Source organism: Herpailurus yagouaroundi, unplaced genomic scaffold (genome assembly GCF_014898765.1).
Source record: "Herpailurus yagouaroundi ecotype Mexico unplaced genomic scaffold, PumYag 250, whole genome shotgun sequence".
Classification (NCBI taxonomy): Eukaryota; Metazoa; Chordata; class Mammalia; order Carnivora; family Felidae; genus Herpailurus; species Herpailurus yagouaroundi.
Window position 1 is genome coordinate 2,689,395 of NW_024412467.1, and position 22,821 is coordinate 2,712,215.

Genomic DNA, 22,821 nt, shown 5'->3' on the forward strand with positions numbered 1-22,821 from the left:
TTGCGCACAACATCCCGGGTTCTTAGTTATGTTTAGCAAGAGGGAATAAGAAAAGTGCATCTCTTCGATCTTCCTGGAAGCAGAAGTCTTAGTGATGTTAATTTTTTGGTAAGATGGGGTCTTTCCATTTTTACAATGGAAACTTAATAAGTATTTTCTACTTTTTCAAAAGGTTTATTCATTTTGAGAGGGGAGGAGAGGATGTGGCAGAGAGAGAGAGAGAGAGAGAGAGAGAGAGAGAGAGAGAGAAAGAAAGAATGAGAATATCCCAGGCAGATTCCACGCCGTCAGTGCATAGCCTGATGTGGGGCTCAATCCCATGAACCATGAGATCATGACCTGAGCCAACATCAACAATTGGATGCTCAACCAACTGAGCCATCCAGGCGCCCCAGTATTTTCTATTTTTTAACTAGCAAGTAAATATTTTATGGGGAGAGATAGTAAGGTAATGTAAATACCCTGTTTTTCCCATCGGTTTTAGCATCCATTGATAATTCTTGCCTGAAATAATTATTATGATGGTGGCCAAATTGTTTATCTTATTCCATTATTCTTTCTACGTTTATCGACATTCTACTGTAAAGTAGAGCCTTTCCTTCTTCCGCATTCGTATATTTACTTCTATCCATATACGTTCACGGATTTCTTTTTAATGGTTTGTATTACATTACTGTTGTTTATGTTGAGGCTTCCATTGTCCCAGATTCTGCCTCTAGTTGGCTTTGGTGTCTATTTATCTGCCTATTTATTTAAAACCATGAGTTCACCCCAAAATATCTCCAGTTATGATCCATCATCACCGGATTCGTTCTAGCCTTCTTATGTCTGTATCTGTGACTCCTTTCTCCAACAGTGAGAAGCCTGGCCTTTGTCATTCTTGATACGTGTTCTTACGTGCTCAGTCCCCTTGTTTGTGGCCAGCTTCCTAACCATGTTTGGCAAACCCCTTCAGCCCTGGCACTGCTAGTGGAGTCCGTTTGGCCCAGAAACGAGACAAAACTAAACAGGAAAGACCTATAGGAAGGATTAATATCCTTAATTGCTCATGATTTCATTGAAATTTCTTGATAGGTATCTTCAGGTTTGGAAACATTCACTTTTGGAGCCTGTTTTTTTTTTTTTTGCTAATTTGGTAGGTGGAAAATGGTATTTTGTTAGAGATTTAATTGGCATTTTAGTGAATTAAGAATGAGGTTAAATATACTTTCAAGTGCTTATCAACTATTTCTAGTACTTATGTGAATCATTTATATCTTCTTGTTTTTCAATTAGGATATTTATCTTGATGTGGAAAAATGACTTATTAAATATATGAGCCCCCATCATGTATCAAATGATTCTCGTGGTTATTTTTCTCTTAAATTTGCTTCTGGTGCTTTTTGCCACGCAAAATGCTTACATTTTGGGGTACTTCAGTGCACCGTTCTGTTCTTTTATGGATTTTGCCTGTATGCTTTGCTTAGAAAAATCATTCCCACTCTGAGGTTGTGCAATTACTTCCTTAAGTTTGGTCCTAATTTTGTGGCTTCTTGTTTTGCCTTTAACTCTTTAAGTCACCTCGCATCTGTCTCTTGTTATGCCACGCTGGAACCCTCAGGGCCACAGGGTTGCGATGACACCATTTGTTGGTTACGCCCCCCCCCCCCTTTCCTCTTCACTGTGTGCTTTGTATGCTTGAGTCCGTTTCTTGACTCTCTTCGATCTCTTTCGACGCCAGGATCCTACTACTTTTATTTCTGTAGCTTAAAAATACATTTTTACGTCTGAAGGACGCATCCTCCCCCACATTTCCCCCCACCCCGCCGGCAGTGTCCTATTTTGCTGACACATTTACTTTTCGAAACTTACTTCAGAACTCTGTTTTAATGTTAAGTAACAGGCTCTCCCTCACCTAGAGTCTTTATCATGTGAAGTAACTAGGACAGTGGCTGACAAGGTAAATATTCAATAAAGGTAACTATTATTTTGCGGTGACAAAAGTCCAACCCGAGCTACCTTTAGAGAACAAGGAGACTTTAGGGGCCCGCGTAACTTACAGCCCTGGAGCAGAGCTCCACCCACAGGTCAAGTGGCGGTCTCTCTCCCCGTGGGGGACACGGGCCATCCAGAACTCAGCCTTCAAGCTGAAAATCCCTAAAGGGAAGAGGGTGTCCTCCCCTTGGCTCAAGATGAGGAGTCTCGGTGAGGGCTCTAACTGAGCTAGCTTTCATCAAACGTGCATCTCTGAGCCAAACATCGTGGTGGCGATGGGGATTAGTAAGTCCTTAGGGAGAAATTAAGAGGTTTAGGTTGCCAAGCTTTTACTTTGCCCATTTTGGCCATCAGAGTTCATCTGCAGATCACAGAAACCCCTCTGGCTAGCTTCTGCTGAGAGGGGCTCAATGCCCAGGATTGGGGAACTCGGTGCTGACGACGTGTGAGCGCTCGAAGAGCAGGTTCTGGGCTGAGCATCCAGGAAGGGCTCCCAGAACGACACCCCGAACTGGCCTGCCAGGGTCACCTGTGCCTAGTCAAACAGCCACGGCCCCAGTTGCTAGATCCAGATCCAACTGCCTCCTACACAGTCTGGAGAGTAAGAAGCCGCCTTCTGGACTGTTGGCTCCAGGACCTTGTCACCTCGGCCATGTTCATTACTAGCAAAATAGGTGCTCTGTACTCTACCTGTGAACACCTGGGCCCCAACGACCTCTGCTGCAAAACCAGGCACTTTCCTGCTAGCTGAAGAAGCAGGGCGGGGGAGAGGGGGCTCCACCATGGAGTCTGGGAAATGTAGTCTTTGCTTTCTAGCCTCTAGAGACCTCTGGGGCCCCCTGAAGGGGGTCAGAATGGAATGGAGTGAGCCAGTCACCCAAGGAAGACCCCTCCCTCCCCAAGCGCAAAAGACATAACCTTACTCTAAAAGCACAGGTAGCAGCTATAAACTTGTGTGTACGTAGTCGACCCTTGAACAACACAGGGGCTGCGGGGGCGGGGTGGGGGCAATCCCCCAGGCAGTTGAATATCCAAATATAACTTTGACGCCCCAAAACTTAACTACTAATAGCCTACTGTTGACCAGAAGCCTTACTGATGAGTCAATTAACACTTATTTTGTATCATATGTATTATATATCGTATTCTTCTAATAAAGCAAGGTAAAGAAACCATTAATGAGAAAACACATTAAAGAAAATACACTTAGAGTACTCTACTACATTTAGTGAGAAGAATCTGCATATAAGTGGGTCTGCACAGTCCGAATCTGTGTTCAAGGGTCAACTGTGTAAATGTATATGTGTGTATATTGTGTGTATGTGCGTATTTTATGTACACGTATGTATGTCTGTATTCCTCTCTTCCACTGATTTTTCACCGGATCATTGAAAATCATTCTACAAAGCAGTTGGCGAACTAGCCTTGGGGAAATCCCGCTCTGTTGGGTGAACGGAGCAAATAAGTGATTTTTGCTACTTCTTGATCCGCCTGTGTTTGCTAGGACAGAACCCAAGGTTCTCCATTGTAGGGCGTTGTCTTGGATTACGCGTGAGTTTTTATTATCACGTATGCCTGCCCTCCATCCTCCTGTTGTTGGTGGGCCTGTCCCAGGCTGCTGCCTCTTGCCCCTCACCTCTCCGTTTTCCTGCTCCCCAGCTGTTGCTTGAACACCAGGACGCGTATCAGGCGGGAGCCGTGTTTCCTGATGCGTTTTACCCCAGCATCTGCGAAAGAGGTAAGGTGGAGTGTTACAGACCACACGATGTCACCTTCACTTGAGCGGTAGGAATGGCTAGGATTTAAAACACACGGCACATTATATTTTCCATTATGGTTGGTCAATGACTTGGTTCGCGTTAGCTGTATCTTCCACGTAATCAAATCCTACCTACTCGAGCACGGAAATTCTGAGAATTTTGACGATCCTGTGCGCCCTTACTTTACTGCTTTGTGGCGGAAGAGAAAACATTTTGAAAGAGATTGAAGGGTCTGGGTTCTTGCTCTGTTAGCATGTGACTTTCAAAAACTCTTGGCCGTGTTGAATCTCTGTTTCCGCACCTGTAACGTAGTAAAAATGCCTGCTTGCCTCTTTACTGGATTTTTGTTGGTGTTAATGCGTATTATTCTGTCAAGTGTTCTGCAGACCTGAGGTGGTGTTATCAGCAAATTGGGCTTATGGGTGTGTCAGTCGGAGTCCCCAGCAGGCATGGAAGGTGCTCCCCAGTGGAGTGATTTGGGGTGTTTTATAAGGTGACCATTTACAAAGACAGGGGCACAATATAAGAGAACTGGGGAAGACAGTGCAGGGAGGGGGCAGTTAGTGGACAGGCTGCTGCATGGGGGACCACTTGCTGGGGCCAGACCTTCAGCTGTGGACACAGCCAGTCCCTGTGACCCCACAGCAGGGGAGCTGGGAAAATGAATACCCCCATCTGTCTCTCTCTCTCCCTTCTCTTTGATCTCCTCTGTGCTCTCCCCATTGGCCAAACCCAAGCAAAGCTGGAGGGCAACGAGACCATTTGAACAGGTCCTAGGGGCACAGGGTGGGGCAGAGAAGGGTGACCGTGGATCTGAGGGACAAATGGAAGACATCCAGTACACTGGTCATCACGTAAACCATTTTTGGAATCTTGGAGTCATAGCCATTATCCCAATGTTTGGTTGAATACAGTGACGCTCGTAGGGTCAGTGGAACGTTTAGTGCCACACCTGTAGTCATGACCCCAGATAACTAAGCTTTTGTATTTCTCAGGTTTGGAAGGTTGGGTTTTTCTTTTTTTTCTTCTGTTTCCTTCTTAGTCTGTTAACTGTCCTTTCTTAATCTTGTTACTGTTTTGCGTGCTTGTTACAGCTTTTTTTTTAAACCTATTTCCTCTTTAGCCCTTCCCAACACTGTGTTCAGGGAGCTACAATGTCTCGATAATTTAACAGTTCCTTGATCTCTTCCATAAAAAAATAAGTAAAAAGATTTTTCTTTGTCAATTAAACTTGAGAAAACTTGCTTAACTATGTGCCATTTTAAGAGACCAATTAAACACACAGTACTGCAGGCTTTGAGAAGAGTATAAAAGGGGTCCCCACTCTCCTGCATTTCCCATTTTTCCCACAGTGGTAGATGCCCTCCCCCAAACAGCACAGACCAATTCATCAGTGAGGTCGCTTAGAATTATAAAATATGGGTGCCTGGGTCAGTTAAGCATGACTTCAGCTCAGGTCATGATCTCCTGGTTCATGGGTTTGAGCCCCGAGTCGGGCTCTGCCCTGACAGCTCAGAGCCTGGAGCCCGCTTCGGATTCTGTGTCTCCCTCTCTTTCTGCCCTTCCCCTGCTTGCACTCTGTGTCTGTCTCAAAAAATAAAAAAATAAAAAAATTATAAAATATGTGCCAATTATGAGGAACTCGATGCAGACTCCTCTTACTTAGACTTTTATGAAATTTTCCAGATTTCCCCTTGGTCTCACACATACCTACTTCCACAGCACCTGTCTCTTTCGTGTTTAGGGATTCACTTTTATGGCCTCTTTCGAAAGCAAATGTTCTCAAATGCTCAGCTGCCAAAGAAACAGCTTTGTTTTTACACTTCCGTTGCATCACTTTACCTAGTACTGAACAAATCCTGTAACTACAACAATGAGGACCATCTTAGCGAGGAATGGAAGGAACCCTGCCGACTCCTGTAACACAGCTTGGCTGTGGGGACAGGTACCTGCTGGCTGCCACCCCCCCCCCCCCCGGCCCCGGGTGGGCTTTCTTTTGCTTCTGGTCAGATTCCAGAGGGGAACAAAAGGCAATTTGGTTAAGGGGAGGTTTGTCAAAACGGTTACCTCTATACTTAATTTTGGATTTGTACTGAGTTCTGTAAAATAGGAATTATAAGTTTTATCTCTAGGAAAACCATTAGCACAAATCAAATTTCTTAGTTGCAGTGTCTCTGAAAATCATTTCCACAAAAACCAATGATCGAAAACTGGTTAGGCTGTTTTTACTTTAGCGACAGTGAAAATACTTGAACTGAGGGACCTAAACTCTGGAGTTTTGGTTTCAGTTGCCCCTCGTGACATTGGACACCCCAGGAAGAATGTGTGGCTTTGGGAGTTTTCGAGTAGATGTCTGGTCCCGTCTTTCTTATCCCCGCTGTGGAAATAAAGGGAATTAAGACACTCAGCTGATGCTTGGGGCCGGTGCCATTATAAAACAATTGTTGTAAATTAAAATACTCGAAAGCCTTTGGAGTATATCTACTGTTGTCTTTTGTGCTGGTGGGGTGGACTGTGATGGATGGAGATTGCACACATGCACATATACACCCCCCCACACCTATACGCCCCCCTCCCACTGCACCTCCCCTCACACCACACACCCCTTCTCTCCTTCCCTTTATTATTTTTTTAAATTATTTTGTTTTGAGGCAGGGGCAGAGAGAAAGGGAGAGAGAATCCCAAGCGGGCTCCATCGTGTCAGTTCAGAGCCTGATGTGAGGCTCGATCTCACAAACCGAGCAATCATGACCCGAGCTGAAATCAAGAGTAGGATGCTTAACCAACTGAGCCACCCAGGCGCCCCCTCTTCTCCTTCCCTTTAGAGCACAGAATTGGAAACCCTTCCAGCTTCCATGGCAGCCCAGGTGATTTCAAGATGCTGTGAGCCAGTTCAGGCTCCTTTCTCCCTCTCTTTGTGCTGGCTCTTCTGTTCTAGAGGCTTCCTCTGAACATCAACAGAAGAAACTAAGAGACTCGGAGGGGAGGAGGAGGAAGAGGGTCGTAGCGGGCAGCAGTGGTGGCAGATTTGATTGGGAATCTCCAGCTTTTAAAGACAGACTCCTGACACCTTTTGTTTCATCAGGGCAATTCCATGATGTGTCTGAGAGCACTCACTGGACCCCATTTCTGAATGCGAGCGTTCATTACATCCGAGAGAACTATCCTCTTCCTTGGGAGAAGGTAGGCACGGCCCTAAAGCCAAGAAGAAATTCTGTTCTAGACCCGCCGAGTCCCTTGCTTATGTCTGCATCTACTCTGTTTGTCCCCCGTCCCCACGCCAGGCTCTGGGAGGGCTGCCCCCCACCCCCACCCCTGCATACCTTCAATGCCAAACATAGCATATGGCCAGTTAATATCTGAATAAACCACTTAAAAATGTTTGGGGTATGTCACTTCACTGTTTTGCTCCAAGGGTAATTAATCTGAAATCTGTAAAATATTTTGAAGAGTCCTTTGTGGTTTTTGTAACTGGAAACTACAATGTACCTGCCTCTAATTTTAGTGTTTAAGTCTCAGTAATGGAAATCATACTTATTAAAACTGTTAATAGGATTTTTATAGACCAACCCAAGCACCTAGGACTCTAATTTGCTTCTTTGGCAGGACACAGAGAAATTGGTGGCGTTCTTGTTGGGAATCACCTCTCACATGGTGGCCGATGTCAGCTGGCACAGCTTGGGGATCCAGCAAGGGTTCCTCAGGACAATGGCAGCCGTGAGTACCTGTCTTTGGGTTAATGATGCTATGGGAGTGTTTCCCACCCAGGATTAAAAACTCACCCTTTTAGAGGAGAGGAAAACTTGAGGTTTTTCAGAGGTCATGTTATTTATTTTAAGAATAATTTATTATTTATTATTTATTCTCAAGCGGGTTAACATACAGTGTAGTCTTGGCTTCAGGAGTAAAACCCAGTGGTTCATCTCTTACATACGACACCCAGTGCTCATCCCAACAAGTGCCCTCCTCAATGCCCATCTCCCATTTTCCCCTCTCCCCTGCACCCCACCCCCATCACCCCTCAGTTTGTTCTCTGTATTTAAGAGTCTCTTATGGTTTGCCTTCCTCTGTTTTTATCTTGTTTTTCCTTCCATTCCCCTGTGATCGTCTGTTAAGTTTCTCAAATTCCACATATGAGTGAAATCATGTGATACCTGTCTTTCTCTGACTCATTTCACTTAGCCTAACGCCCTCCAGTTCCATCCACGTTGTTGCAAATGGCAGGATTTCATTCTTCCTCTTTGCCGAGTAGTATTCCATTGTGTATATAAACCACATCTTATTTATCCGTTCATCAGTTGAGGAACATTTGGGCTCTTCCCATAATTTGGCTACTGTTTGGAAGCAAGATTTCTTGCCCAAAGCAGGATTTGTTAGATTTCCATCCATTACTATTTATGCCTCTTAATCTTCCTGCTGCCTATACATTCATCACACAGGCATTAGCCATTCACTAATGTGTACTGAAAACGGCGATAAATGGGATGTTCTGTTTAGTCACAAACAATATTGGGGAAATTTCATGCTTTATTCATGTTGTGTATTAATAAGGATGTGAAGACCTGCCACTTAGTTCTATTTGAAAGTAATGGTTCCGCATGTTTGTTTTTTCTTTTATTAAATTTTCTTTACCTTTTCAAATTAAATTTTTTTGTGTAGTCGATAGGCTGTTACATTAATTTCAGGTGTACAACATAGCAATTGGACGTCTCGGTTCATTATGCCGAGCTCAGAAGTGTCACTGCCATCTGTCACCACACAGCACCACTATACTACCATCACTGTGTCCCAATGCTGTACCTATTATTTCTGTGATTAATCCGTTTAACTGGAAGCCTGTACCTCCTTCCCCCCCTTCATCCATTTTGCCCATCTTTTTGAATGTTCTGTATGAAAACGCCATTCCCCAAACTGAAAATGACGATCTTACCTGGTGACTTATTTCTGGAAGTCCCTTCTGGTCACCAGTTGGCATTAGTACCATTCTGTGAGAAGCTTATGTTTGGACTCAGTCAAGATTGTGTATATATCCTCTGAGGTGCAAACATTTGCAATAGCTTTATTTACTACCAGACAACAGGTATACAACTCGGCGGCCAATATAGTTTTGAACAAATAAAATAAGTATTTTAATAGAATAGATATTTGTTAATGTAAAATAAAATAATGAAACATGGCTTTGAAAATTGTGTCCATCCGTATGTACCCTTAGTGTTTCATTCGGTTAGACAGACATTCACCTTCCCACTACTGGTTTGGCTGTGGGGTAGGGGTTTGGGCTACAGTTTGTGATGTATACATACACACACATTGGGTGTTTCTCTTTCTTTTTCAGGTTGATTTTCATGGCTCTTATTCGGAGGCGCATTCGGCTGGTGACTTCGGTACTATTTACACTTGCCAAATTTTCTTTTGCAGTGGTTATATCTCACTTGCTATGGAGTCACTATCTTAACTCTGTATTTTTTCCCCTATTTTAGTAACTTGCTTCTTTCTCCTTAACTGAGACCATTTCATAATGAATTAGAACTGGCTATATGGTTCCCTTGAGTAAAAATGTAGTTTTCATACTCTATGAAATAGGTATTAAGTCACTTTGTGAAATGTCTAATAAACAGGCAGGTGTCTAGATAGTAAGTAATGCTTCTGGGAGCGTCCTTGGGCAAAGACGTGCATAGTTCCTGTAGGCTTGGTGCATTATCTCTTTCTCATTCATGTGTGTGTGTGTGTGTGTGTGTGTAAAATTCAACTTCTAAAAAAAACCCAAATATGTAAAGTAAAATATGTATTTTTTATCCTATCTTACCAGTACATGTACTAACTAGCTATCTTAATAATTCATAGTATGGGTATACTTTAACATAGAAATGTATTTCCGAAAAGTTGTGTATGTGTATTTTTTTATTTAAAAAAATCACATTTCATCATTGACTTGTGTCATAATTTAGAAAAGCTTTACTTTATATCAGGTTGAAACTCCTTAGCTAATATCCCCTAATATTTCAGCTTTAAAGTGGCATCTTCCATTTTTTCCCATAGTAAATTACCTCCCAATATCCAAAGTAGATGGTGAATGGGGTTTTTAAAGAACTTTCATGGCTTGTCTTTCCTTCAAGTGAAAAACTCTTAATACGGGTATTTTTTCTTAATTCATATGTTTCACTGCCTAAGATATAAAAGATCGCCTTTTCCTTAAAGATATGCCTATATCTGAAACAACAAACAGAAACGTGTGACGATGTGATAAATAACCTGAATTATCCAAATTCGTGTTAAGGAAGCATGCTACATATTGTCTCTGACGGACCAAATGTACATATTTTTCTTGTACCCTAGGAGGAGATGTGTTGAGCCAGTTTGAGTTTAATTTTAATTACCTCGCACGGCACTGGTAAGAGCAAGTACACTCACATATGTGTTCTCTAAATGGCATTGACCCTTCTTATCCCTCTAGAAAATATAACCTACAATGTAACTAGAAGGCGTCTGTATTTGTAAATTCTAAAGGGTAAAATTGCAGATTAGAACGGTCTAAGTAGATTCTTTAAACTTGTGAATTATACCATGTAAAAATGCATATTTTTAAAAATTTTTAACATTTATTATTGAGAGACAGAGTGAGACAGAGCATGAGCAGGGAAGGGGCAGAGAGAGGGAGACACAGAATCCGAAGCAGCCTCCAGGCTCTGAGCTGTCAGCACAGAGCCCGACGCGGGGCTCGAACTCACGAACCGTGAGATCATGACCTGGGCCAAAGTCGGACGCTCAGCCTACTGAGCCACCCCGGGTGCCCCTAAACATGCATATTTATAAAAAAAAAAATAAGATGATGTACACCTGTGCAGCTACCACTCAGCTTAAGAAATGGAGCCTTACTGGAATCTTACAAGTTCCTTGCCCTCCCTCCTCACCTTCTCTCCCACTGGGGTAACCACTACTGTGGGTTTCCTGTTAATCATTTTGTTGCTTTTCTCTATAGTCTAAAACACAGGGATGTGTCCATATACAAAATAGTACTTTTTTTAAGTTTTTAAAAAAATGTTTATTTATATTTGAGAGACAGAGCATGAATGGGGAAGAGGCAGAGAGAGAGAGAGAGGGAGACACAGAATCCAAAGCAAGATCCGGGCTCCGAGCTGTCAGCACAGAGCCCGACGCGGAACTCCAACCCACAAGCTGAGAGATCATGACCTGAGCCGAAGTCGGACGCTTAACCGACTGAGCCACCCAGGCGCCCCAGTAGTACACGGTTTTAAACTTTAGATAAATAGAATCGTATAGCACGTATTCCTCAAATTTTGTTTACGTTTCTGTTTCTGAGATACAGTCACATGGATGTGTTTGGCGGTAGTTCGTTCATTTTTCACCACTACGTGGTATCCATTTCGTGGGCAGAGCAGGTGAATTACTCTGTTCTCACGTGGATGGATACGTAAGCCATCTGGAGTGTTTTTGCTTCACACATAGCGTTGCCGTGAGCGTTTCTGTACATACACCAGAGAGGAACCTCTCTCATAATCACCACCAGACATGGAATTGGTGGGTCGTAGGGCATGTGCGTGTTTAACTCCCCTAAGCAAGCCCAGACTTTCAGAAAGGTCTTCCCAATTTCTGCTCTCCGCAGTTTTATATGGTAGTTATATGTATTTTTTTCTTTTGACGTTTACATTTTCTCCAATGCTGGGTACTGTCCAACTTGAAAATAACCTGTTTGGTATGTAATGGTACCTCATTAAAGTTTTAATTTGCATTTCCCAGATGACTAATAATGAGGTTGAACGTTCTTTCATATTTGATCGTGTTTGATAGTAAGTGAAAATCTGATTTGGTGTTTAGCCTATTTTTCTGTTGGTTTGCTTATCCTTTTTGCTTGTTTCTGAGTGTTCTTTGCATATTAGGGCTCCTAATGTTTGGTCTGTTTATCATTATTTGTTACAAATATCTTTTTACAGTGTGCGGCATGTCTTTTTACTTATGTGTTTCAATAAACAGAACTTAATTTTAACCTATAGTAATTGAATGTATCGGTCTTTTCCTTTGTAATTTGTACTTATGATGTCTTATTTAAGAAATCCTTCCCTACTTGAGGGCGTGAGATTATTCTCCTACTTGGCCTTCAAGAGCTTTTATAGTTTTATTTTTTAAACTTTGCCTTTCATCTACCTGGAGTTAATTTTTTGTATATTCTGAGATAAAATCTGATTTTCTTTCTTTCTGGAGACAGAACTGATCGTCTCCAGATCAGGGCACTTATCCATAGCCTACCCTTTCCTCACTGGTCTGTAATGCCCTCTCTGACATAAATTAAATTCCAGAGGTATTTGGGTCCATTTCTGGGCTTTCTGTTTTGTTCTATTGATCTAATTGTCCGTGAGCAATACTGATTTTGAAAAATTACAGTGACTTTATAACACATCTTGACATGTGATAGGGCTGGTCTCTCAGCCTGTCCTTTTTCTTCAGACATACCTTGCATATTCTTTTGCCTTGGCTCTTTCAAATCAAGTGATAGGAGCAAGTTGCCATGTTCTAAGAAAAATCTTGTTGAAATTTTTATTAGAATTTTATTGAATCTAGAGCTCCATCGGAAGAGAATTTACAGCTTTGCAATATTGAGTCTTCTTATCCATAAATCTGTTATATATTTTATTTAACTCTTCTTTAATGCCTTTAAAGTTTCACAAGTTTTGTCATCAAGGTCTTACATATTTGATTTGGTTGCATAGACTTTTTATTTGCTACCATAAGTGGTAACTTTTGGTACCAGTTTTATTTTCTAATTGATTGTTGCTGTGTAGAAATGCAAGTGACTTTCTAATTTTGACTTTTGTATCCAGCAACTAATTTAAATGTATCTGGAGATGCTTTCAAATTTACGGTAGACTCACAATGCCTCATCTACAGATTGTCACCATTTTGCTTTTCCTATTTCCTCCAGAAATTTCCTTTTTCTGGTGCATCACACTGGCTAATGTTTTCAGTTCCGTAGAAGTGGTGATACTGTGGGGCACCTGGGTGGCTCAGTTGGTTAGGCATCTGACTTCAGCTCAGGTCATGATCTCACCGTTCGTGGGTTCAAGCCCCGCGTCAGGCTCCGTGCTGACAGCTCAGAGCCTGGAGTCTGCTTCGGATTCTGTGTCTCCCTCTCTCTCTGCCCCTCCCCTGCTCATGCTCTGTTTCTCTCTTTCTCAAAAATAAATAAACATTAAAAAAGTGGTGATACTGAACGTGCTTACCTTGTTTGTGATCTTGAAGAAAATGCTTTCAAAATTCATCACGTATAATATTTGCTTTATCAACTCAAGGTAATCCCCTTCTATTTCAGTTTGCTAGTAGTTTTTGTTATGAATTAACTTCTTGTGGATCGAACTCTGCATCTGTTGAAATAGTTCTCTCTTCCTTAATCTGTTAATACAGTGATTCTATTAATCTTACATTTGCCAATATTTAATCAAGTTTAATTCCCGGGACAAACCAACTTTGGCATAGCTTATTTTCTGTTTAATATTTGTTACATCTGTTGCTGCCTGGGCTTTTGCATTTTTGTATATGGGTGAGCTTGTACTGTGATTTTCCTTTCTTCTGTCCTTGTTTGGTTTTGGTATCAAGGTTGGGCTGGCTTCATGACATCTGGTGGAGAGTGTTCCTTCCTTTTCTGTTCTCTGGAAGTCTGTGTAAGATCAAAACTTCGTTTTCCTGAATGTTTAGTAGACTTTGTGAAGCCCTTTAGGCCAGGTGTTCTTTGTAGAGACTTCTTAAAAACTTCTGTAATGGTTATAGGGCTATAGAGTTTTTTAACTTCTTCTTAAGGAGTTTTATTTTTCTAGGACTTTTCCATTCCCTCTGTTTAAACACCGTAGCATAAGGTTGTTCATAATTTATTTTTTTCTTTATTTGTACTTGTGTTCCCTTGTCATCCATAAATGTTCTTTATCCTTGGGGCGCCTGGGTGGCGCAGTCGGTTAAGCGTCCGACTTCAGCCAGGTCACGATCTCGCGGTCCGTGAGTTCGAGCCCCGCGTCGGGCTCTGGGCTGATGGCTCAGAGCCTGGAGCCTGTTTCCGATTCTGTGTCTCCCTCTCTCTCTGCCCCTCCCCCGTTCATGCTCTGTCTCTCTCTGTCCCAAAAATAAATAAACGTTGAAAAAAAAAATTAAAAAAAATGTTCTTTATCCTGTTTTTTCTTACATCTTCTCCAATGAATCTCAAATAAGATTTTTCAGGTTTATTATTTTTGAAGAATGAATGTTTGGCTTTATTGATCCTCTCTGTTATATGTTCACTTTCTCTTTCCTTACTTTTTACTCATATATTTATTTCCTTCAGGTTCTTACAAAGTTTGTAGAGTCTTTTTAAGTTTTTAAATTTAATTCCAGTATTGTTAACCTAGTGTTATATTAGTGTACAATATAGTGATTCAGCAAATCTGTCCATGACTTGGTGCTCACCATGATAAATGTACTCTTAATCCCCTTTATCTGTTGCGCTCCTCCCCCCACCCATCTCCCTTCTGGTAATCATCCGTTTCTTCTCTATACTTAAGGGTCGGTTTCTTCTTTTCTCTCTCTCTTTTTTTCCTTTGTTCATTTGTTTTCTTTCCTAAACTCCACATCTGAATGGGATCACATGGTATTTGTCTTTCTCTGACTTATTTCACTTAGCATTATACTCTCTAGTTTACTCCATGTTGTTGCAAATGACAAGATTCCATTCTTTTTTATGGCCAATTAATATTCCATCATGTATATATAGACCACACCTTCTTTATCTGTTCGTCAGTTGATGGGCATTTGTGCTGCTTCCTTAATTCGGCTCTTGTAGATAATACTGCTGAAAACATTGGGGTGCACGTATCCCTTTGAATTAGTATTTTTGTATCCTGTGGGTAAACACCCTGTGGTGCAATTGCTGAATTGTAGGGAAGTTCTATTTTTAACTTTTTGAGGAACCTCCACACTGTTTTCCACAGTGGCCATACCAGTTTGCACGTCCACCGACAGCGTACGAGGTTCCTTTTCCTCCACATCGTCGCCAACACCTGTTGTCTCTTGTGTTGCTGATTTTAGCCATTCTGACAGGTGTGAGGTGGTATCTCATTATAGTTTTGATTTGTATTTCCCTGATGATGAGTGATGTTGAGGGCATCTTTCCATGTGTCTGTTGGCCCTCTGGATGTTTTCTCTGGAGAAATGTCCATGTTCTCTGCCCATTTTTAAATTGGTTTAGTTCTTTTGGTGTTGACTTATATCAGTTCTTTACATATTTTGGATATTAACCCTTTATCAGGTATGTCATTTGAAAATATCTTCTCTCATTCGGTAGGATGTTTTTAGCTTTGCTGATTGTTTCCTTTGCTGTGCAGAAGCTTTTTATTTTATGAAGTCCCAATAGTTTATTTTTGCTTTTATGTCTCTTGCCTCAGGAAACATATCAGAAAAATGTTGCTATGGCTGATGTCAAAGAAATTACTGCCTGTGATCCCTTCTAGGGTTTTTATGGTTTCAGATCTCACATTTAGGCCTCTAATCCATTTTGAGTTTATTTTTGTGTATGGTGTAAGAAAGTGGCCGAGTTTCATTCTTCTGCATGTTGCTGTCCAGTTCTCCCAGCACCATTTGTTGAAGAGACTGTCTTTTTCCCATTGGATATTCTTTCCTGCTTTGTCAAAGATTAATTGATCATATAGTTGTGGGTTCACTTCTGGGTTTTCTACTCTGTTCCATTGATTTATGTCTATTTTTGTGCCAGTATCCCACTATTTTGATTAATGAAGCTTTGAAATATAACTGAAGTCTGGAATTGTGATGCCTCCAGCTTTGCTCTTCTTTTTGAAGATTGCTTTGGCTACTCAGGGTCTTTTGTGGTTCTGTACAAATTTTAGGACTGTTCTAGCTCTGAAAAATGCTCTTGGTATTTTGATAGGGATTGCATTGAATAGTAGATTGCTTTGGGTAGTATTGACATTTTAACAATATTTGTTTTTCCAATCCATGAACATGGAATGTCTTTCCATTTTTTGGTGTGTCGTCATCAATTTCTTTCATCAGTATTTTATAGTTTTCGGAGTTATAGGTCTTTCACCTCTCCTGTTCCTAGAGATTTTATTGGTTTTGGTGCAATTGTAAATGGGATTGTTTCCTTAGTTTCTCTTTCTGCTACTTCGTTATTAGTATATAGAAATACAACAGAATTTTGTACATTGACTTTTGTATCCTGTGATCCTACTGAATTCATTTATCATCTCTAGTATTTTTTTGGTGGTGTCTGTAGGGTTTTCTATAGATAGTATCCTGGCATCTGCAAATAGTGATAGTTTTACTTTTTCCTTACCAATTTGGATGCCTTTTATTTATGTTGTCCAATTGCTGTGGCTAGAACTTCCAATACTATGTTAAATAATGGTGGTGAGAGCGGACATCGGCATCTTGTTCCTGACCTTAGAGGAAAGACTCTGAGTTTCTCACCACTGATTATGATGTTCACTGCGGGTTTTTCATATATGGCTTTTCTTATGTTGAGGTATGTACCCTTTAAACCTATCTTGTGGAGGGTTTTTGTCATGAATGGATGTTGTACTTTGTCAAATGCTTTTTCTGCATCTATTGAAATGATCATAAGGCTTTTATTCTTTCTTTTATTGATATGATATGTCGCATTGATTTTGTGAATACAGAACCACTCTTTGAACCCAGGAATAAATCTTACTTGATCATGGTGAATGTTTGTTTTGTTTTGTTTTGTTTTTTAATGTATTGTTGGATTTGGTTTGCTAGTATTTTGTTGAGGGTTTTTGCATCTGTGTCCATCAGATACTGACCTGTACCTCTGGTTTTTAGTGGTGTCTTTATCTGGTTTGGGTATCAAAGTAATGCTGGCCTCATAAAATGCATTTGGGAGTTTTCTTTCGTCTTCTATCTTTTGTAATAGTTTGAGAAGAACAGGTATTAACTCTTCTTTGTATGTTTGGTAGAATTTGCCTGTGAAGCCATCTGGCTCTGGACTTTTGTTTATCGGGGTTTTTTTGATTACTGATTGAATTTCATTAATGATAATTGGTCTGTTGAAATTTTCTACTTCTTCCTGATTCAGTTTTGGTAGGTTATATGTTCCTAGGAATTTATCCATTTCTTCTAGATTGTCCAATTTGTCATCATAGAATTTTTCTTAATATTCTCTTACAATTCTTTGTGTTTCTGTGGTGTCAGTTGTTACTTTTCCTCTTTTGGGGGGGTTGTTTATTTACGACCTCCCTCCCTCCCTCTCTCTCTCTGATGACTCTGGCAAGAGGTTCGTCCATTTTCAAGGAACCAAGTAGGCTCCCCAGTGTGATAATCTGCTTCTTGCCCCTCTCTGAAACCATGGCTCCCTCCCTCTGGTAGCCAGACCTGTGGGGTTTAGCCCACACCATGTCTCTACCCTTTCTACCCTCTTTAATGTGGCCTCTTCTCTACATTTAGTTGTGGAGGCTCTTCTGCCAGTCTTTGGGTCATTTTTGGGGTTGTCTGCACTGATGTGAGTGTTGTCTAGTTGTACCCATGGGACAAGATCCATTTAGGGTCCTCCCACTCTGCTGTCTTTGCCAGGAGTCTCCTGTTGAGTCTTGATTTGAGACCTAACATATGATCAACACTCATAAATAGTCCATATGCGCTTGAAAAGATTGTTCTCCAACTTTTGGTCTAATGTACGTATGCTTATTAGCTTAAGCTTATTAAATTTACGGTTAAAATGATAAACTAGCCTTCTTATTTTACATTAGGTCGATCTAATAATTACTGAGAGAGAAATTTGTTAAAAAAAATTTCCCCTGGTGATGGTGGATTGTTTTCCATTTTCTTGAAGCTCTGTCAATTTGCTATATAGACGTTTTGAAGATATGTTGTCAGGTACATTCAAGTTTAAAAATCTTCTATCTTTCCGGTGAGTTGAACCTTTTCCTCATGACGTGGTGACCCTCTTCATCGCCAATGAATGCTTATTGCCTTCCAGTCTCCTTTAGCAACTATCACTGTCATTACGCCGGCTCTCTTGGTTATGTCCCATGGTGCTTGAATTCCTCACGGCTGGACTTCAAGTTGCATGTCTCCAGGCAGGGTTTGTCGACTTCTGCAGGCTCCCGGGAGACACTGTTAACTTAGGACCATACGGAGTTACATTCAGCCCTTGAAGTTTTTCTGACTACAGAGATAGCACGAATGCAGGACAGACCATTTGTGGGACTGGTGGTAGTTACCAATGTTAGGGGGACATCTATATCTTTTCCCCTTTATCCATTGTCAGTTTCTTGGCTGACCTTGACAGGTTAGGTTGGTTTCTAGCTAATACTCGTGCAGAGGCGTAGCCATTAGTTCAGAGTCTCCTCCGAGGTGGAAACCAGCTTTGGCTGGTTTCTGTGCTTTAGCCCATACCTTCTGCAGCCCTTCAAAATCGCCAAGAGCTCGGGGCACAGCCTGGCTTCCCCACTTGCTTACCTCTTCAAGTTTCCAGTTTCAATTTATTTTGGGCCTTTGGAAAATTTTCACTTTCTTGCTAGCTTTGTGATTCATCTAAAAAAAATATTTTTGTTATTTTGTCCAGCCCGGAGCTATTTTTATTGGGAGGACCACTCTGGTGCTCTTATTAAAAAAAAAAAAAAAAAAAAAAAATGGATCTCTCCGTAGAGTCTTTCTCATAAATATACTAAAATCAGGTTTTATTTGGTTGTGATTTCTGTCTGGTGTATTCTAAGGTTTCAGAAATAAAAACGGAAGATGATTCAGCATTAATCTAATGTATGCTGCTCTTTTGACTGAAATAAGGAATATTGTGAATCAAAACCTGACTTAGAATTCTTTTTACTGTCTCACTTCTTCTTCTGTGTGGTCTAAACCAGGATGTTGGGGTGAGGAGCCATTTCAGTGTTTTTAAAAAAATATTTTGTAATGTTTATGTATTTTTGAGAGAGAGAGGGAGAGAGAATGAATGGGGGAGGGGCAGAGAGAGAGGGAGATACAGAACCCAAAGCAGGCTTCAGGCTCTGAACTGTGAGTGCAGAGCCTGATGAGGGGCTCGAACTCACAAACCGTGAGCTCATGACCTGAGCCGAAGTTGGACGCTTCACCAACTGAGCCACCCGGGCGCCCCCAATTTTGGTGTTTTAAAACTAAGAACTTTCAATAGCAATTCAGTGCTCAAAAGAATAAAAATATATTGCTCCTTGAACTGAATTCACAAGACTAATTCTTTTGACACGTTAGAGTTCCTGTCTTCCAATGTACCTCCATAAATATTGGGTTAAGGTACAGTTGTTTCCTGTGCATCTTTGGGGAAATCAGTTCACTTTTCTGTGCTTTAGCTTCCTCTGATGTCAAGCAGGAATGTAGTAATTCCAAGCACTGGGGCTTGTAGGTAGGATGAAATAAATAGCTCATGGAAAGCCCTTTGCATAATTCCTGGCCCAAAGTAATCATGGAGTGAACAGTAGCTGCTCTTGCTGGCCATTTATCTTTAATTTCAGAATCTTATTTTATTCTAACGCCTTTCTCAGGTATGTGCCCGTCCAAGATCTGCTGGGAATTTACAAGAAGCTCTATGGCCGAGAAGTCATCACCAAAAGTGCAATCGTTGACTGTACCTACCTTCAGTTCTTGGAAATGTAGGTGTCGCCCAGAGGAGAGCTTACAACTGATCTCAGTGTGACTTCCTTAGAGCGCTTTCTGACGTTTTAGTTTCCTGAGTTGGGTTTTGGATTTACGGGATTTTGCTCATTCAAAGGCAGTTGCATGATAGTAGCTACATGTTAATGGAGTTTTTTTCTTCATTATCTGCTTCGCTTCTCTGTACAAACCACACTCACAGGCAAAATTGTTGTTCGTGTTGCAGGTATGGTGAGATGCTAGCCGTTTCCAAGGTAAAGGCTTCATTCTTCACAGTCTCAATTTAAAGGATTACGAAGACACCAGGAAAAGCACTTATTGATAACTTTTCTTTTTCTCTACTGTAGCTTTATCCCACTTATTCCAGAAGATCCCCGTTTTTGGTGGAACAATTCCAAGAATACTTCCTGGGGGGACTGGATGACATGGCGTATTGGTCCACGAACATCTTCCGTCTGACGAGCTTCATGTTAGAGAACGGGACCAGGTGAGATCTGGCTCTACTTGTACGCGGCCCTCCTGCCCTGGCCCCCCCCCCCCCCCCCCGGCCCAACTATCGTGCTCAGGTTTTCCACTGATCAAATGCAAAGCTCTCGTGAAGTGCTAGCCTCTCTCATAACCGAGGAGGGAGAGCAAGGAACTCCCTCCCTCACCTCCAAGCTCAGATGCGCTCCCTTGTGGTTACATGTGCTGCTGTCTCCGCTTTTGGGGACGGAGAGGTGGATCCTGCAGACCTGTGGTCAGTGGGAGGGCCCCCTGTCCACCCCTGTGCCGCGTCCCCTCTTCAGGGAGGACCCGAGCCGTGCGCGGGCTCCGGCAGCCAGGGCCCAGTGAGCCTCCTCTCCGCCTGCCGCCATCTCAGGGTTAAAGGGTTTCAGAAGCCGCTGCACCAAACTCCCTCCTCCGAAGTGAAACGAGGAGTGGATGCATTTTTGTAAATCACAGCCTTCGGTTGGAGTCTGACACTCAGCCCGTGTGGAACAGCATCTGGAGCGCCAGCTCCCGCCCTGCATGTCCAGGATGAGTGTTAACCGGGGCCTCCCACCAGGGTAGACCAGCCCACTTCCAGCCGCAGTAGAACTTTGGGCTCACAGAGTCTCCCTGCTGGATGAGGGAGCCAAGGCTCCTCTCGGATCTGGCTTGCAACCACCCCACTGAGTATGCAGCCCCCGTGCACTGCGCAGCTAAGTGGGGTGGGGGGTGGTCTGGAGAGGGAGCAGCGGAGGCAGCACCCCATGCAGACAAGAGCAGTGGGAAAGAGGGTTTTAGGGCCGGATCTGTACCAGATGGCGGCTGCTCCAGGTAAGGAGTATAGGACCGGGGTTATAAATTGGAGAGGCCCAAATGTGTGTAGCTCTGGGATATTATATGCTGTATGCTATTCTCTTGGCCTTAAAGACATTTGCTGGTATTCAGAGCTGGCTCAGTTGGTCAGGCGTCCGACTTCAGCTCAGGTCATGATCTCACCATTAGTGGGTTCAAGGCCCACGTCAGGCTCCGTGCTGACAGCTCAGAGCCTGGAGCCTGCTTGGGACTCTGTGTCTCCCTCTCTCCCTGTCCCTCCCCTGCTCACATTCTGTCTGTCTGTCTCTCTCTCTCTCTCTCTCTCAAAAATAAATAAACATGAAAAAAATAAAAACACTTTTAGTATTCAGAGAATGTTAACCATAATTATATATTGTGATTTGGAACAGAATTCCCTTGCATGATAAATTTGACGTTAGACTGTAAACATTAAACCTGTTTTAAGTAGCTGGGGAACAGTGAGATAAACAATCCAATATAAATACTATTTTTAATAGTGAAATAAGCCTCTGGTAAAATCTCCAGGCTCTCCTTCTGTGGCCATGGGTTTTGGGTGCACACGATGGTAGAGGATGGGCTTTTTCCAGACCTGCCACTCACTGCTGGGTTATCCCAAGCAAGTAACTAAACCTCCCTGAGCTTTGTTTTTTTTATCTGTGAAATGGGGGCAGAAATAATTCTATCTTTGATCACGGGGCTGTTGGGAGGTCCACCTGAGGGCGCTCGTGTAAATGGTTCAGTGTGTAGGAAGCACTTCATAAATGTTGGCCCCTAGTGTTAGGACCACCATTGGAAGGGAGTTCAGTTTATGTTGGTCATGTGAGTGTGAATGACCTGCGTTTATTTGTTTTAAAGATTTTCTCTCTTTTTAATTTAAAAAACAATTTTAAATTAATTTTTAAATTTACATCCAAGTTCGTTAGCATCTAGTGCAATAATAACTTCGGGAATGGAATCCAGTTATATGGGAATCCCCATATAACCCCCAGGGCTCCTCCCGACAAGTGTCCTCCTTGATGCCCTTCCCCGTTAAGCCCTCCCCCCAACTCGTCACGCTTCCAGCATCTTCCTTGATGCCCCTTCCCCGTTAAGCCCACCCCCCCCCACTCACCACCCTTCCAGCAATCCTCAGTTTGTTCTCTGCATTTAAGAGCCTCTTATGTTTTGTCCCCCCTCGTTGTTTTTATGTTATTTTTGCTTCCCTTCCCTTATGTTCATCTGTTTTCTATCTTAAATTCCACATATGAGTGAAGTGATACGATATTTGTCTTTCTCTAATTTCGCTTAACATAATACCCTCTAGTTCCATCCACATAGTTGCAAATGGCAAGATTCCATTCTTTTTGATTGCAAGTAATACTTCATTGTGTGTATACACACACACACACACACACACACACACACACACACACACCACATCTTCTTTTAAATTTTTTTTAAATGTTTATTTTTGAGAAGGAGTCAGAGTGAGCAGGGTAGGGGCAGAGAGTGGGAGACACAGAATCCGAAGCAGGCTCCAGGCTCTGAGCTGTCAGCACAGAGCCTGATGTGGGGCTTGAACTCATGAACTACAAGATCATGACCTGAGCTGGAGTCAGACACTTAACTGACTGAGCCACCCAGACACCCCAATATACCACATCTTCTTTATCCATTCATCTGTCAATGGACATTTGGACTCTTTCCATACTTTGGCTATTGTCAATAGTGCTACTATAAACATTGGGGTGCATGTGCCCCTCGAAACAGCTTACCTGTATCCATCCCTTGGATAAATACCTAGTAGTGCAATTGCTGGGTCATAGGGTAGTTCTATTTTTAATTTTTTGAGGAACTTTCATTCTGTTTTCCAGAGTGGTTGCACCAGTTTGCATTCCCACCAACAATGCAAAAGAGATCCTCTTTGTCCACATCCTCGCCAACATCTGTTGTTGCCTGAGTTGTTAATGTTGGTCATTCTGACAGGTGTGAGGTGGTATCTCTTTGTGGTTTTGAGTTGTCTTTCCCTGATGATGAGTGATGTTGAGCATGTTTTCATGTGTCGGCCATCTGGATGTCGTCTTTGGAGAAGTGTCTATTCATGTCTTTTGCCCATTTCTTCACTGGATTATTTGATTTTTGGGTGTTGAGTTTGATAAGTTCCTTATAG

At 42.1% G+C, this 22,821-nt stretch overlaps 1 protein-coding gene across 5 annotated transcripts in view; it reads left to right on the forward strand.

Annotated features, from left to right (window-relative positions):
* The window catches only part of GPLD1 (glycosylphosphatidylinositol specific phospholipase D1), a 70,046-nt gene that overhangs the window by 15,312 nt on the left and 31,913 nt on the right, over positions 1-22,821 (forward strand). For 4 of the 5 annotated variants that reach the window (XM_040460724.1, XM_040460725.1, XM_040460726.1 and 1 more), the window contains exons 4-11: positions 3,634-3,712; positions 6,820-6,917; positions 7,341-7,451; positions 9,070-9,118; positions 10,071-10,125; positions 19,259-19,366; positions 19,594-19,621; positions 19,715-19,854. In XM_040460724.1, coding sequence (XP_040316658.1) covers positions 3,634-3,712; positions 6,820-6,917; positions 7,341-7,451; positions 9,070-9,118; positions 10,071-10,125; positions 19,259-19,366; positions 19,594-19,621; positions 19,715-19,854 — 668 coding nt within the window. The remainder of the gene's footprint in view (positions 1-3,633; positions 3,713-6,819; positions 6,918-7,340; positions 7,452-9,069; positions 9,119-10,070; positions 10,126-19,258; positions 19,367-19,593; positions 19,622-19,714; positions 19,855-22,821) is intronic. The other variant, XM_040460727.1, reaches the window with a different exon arrangement.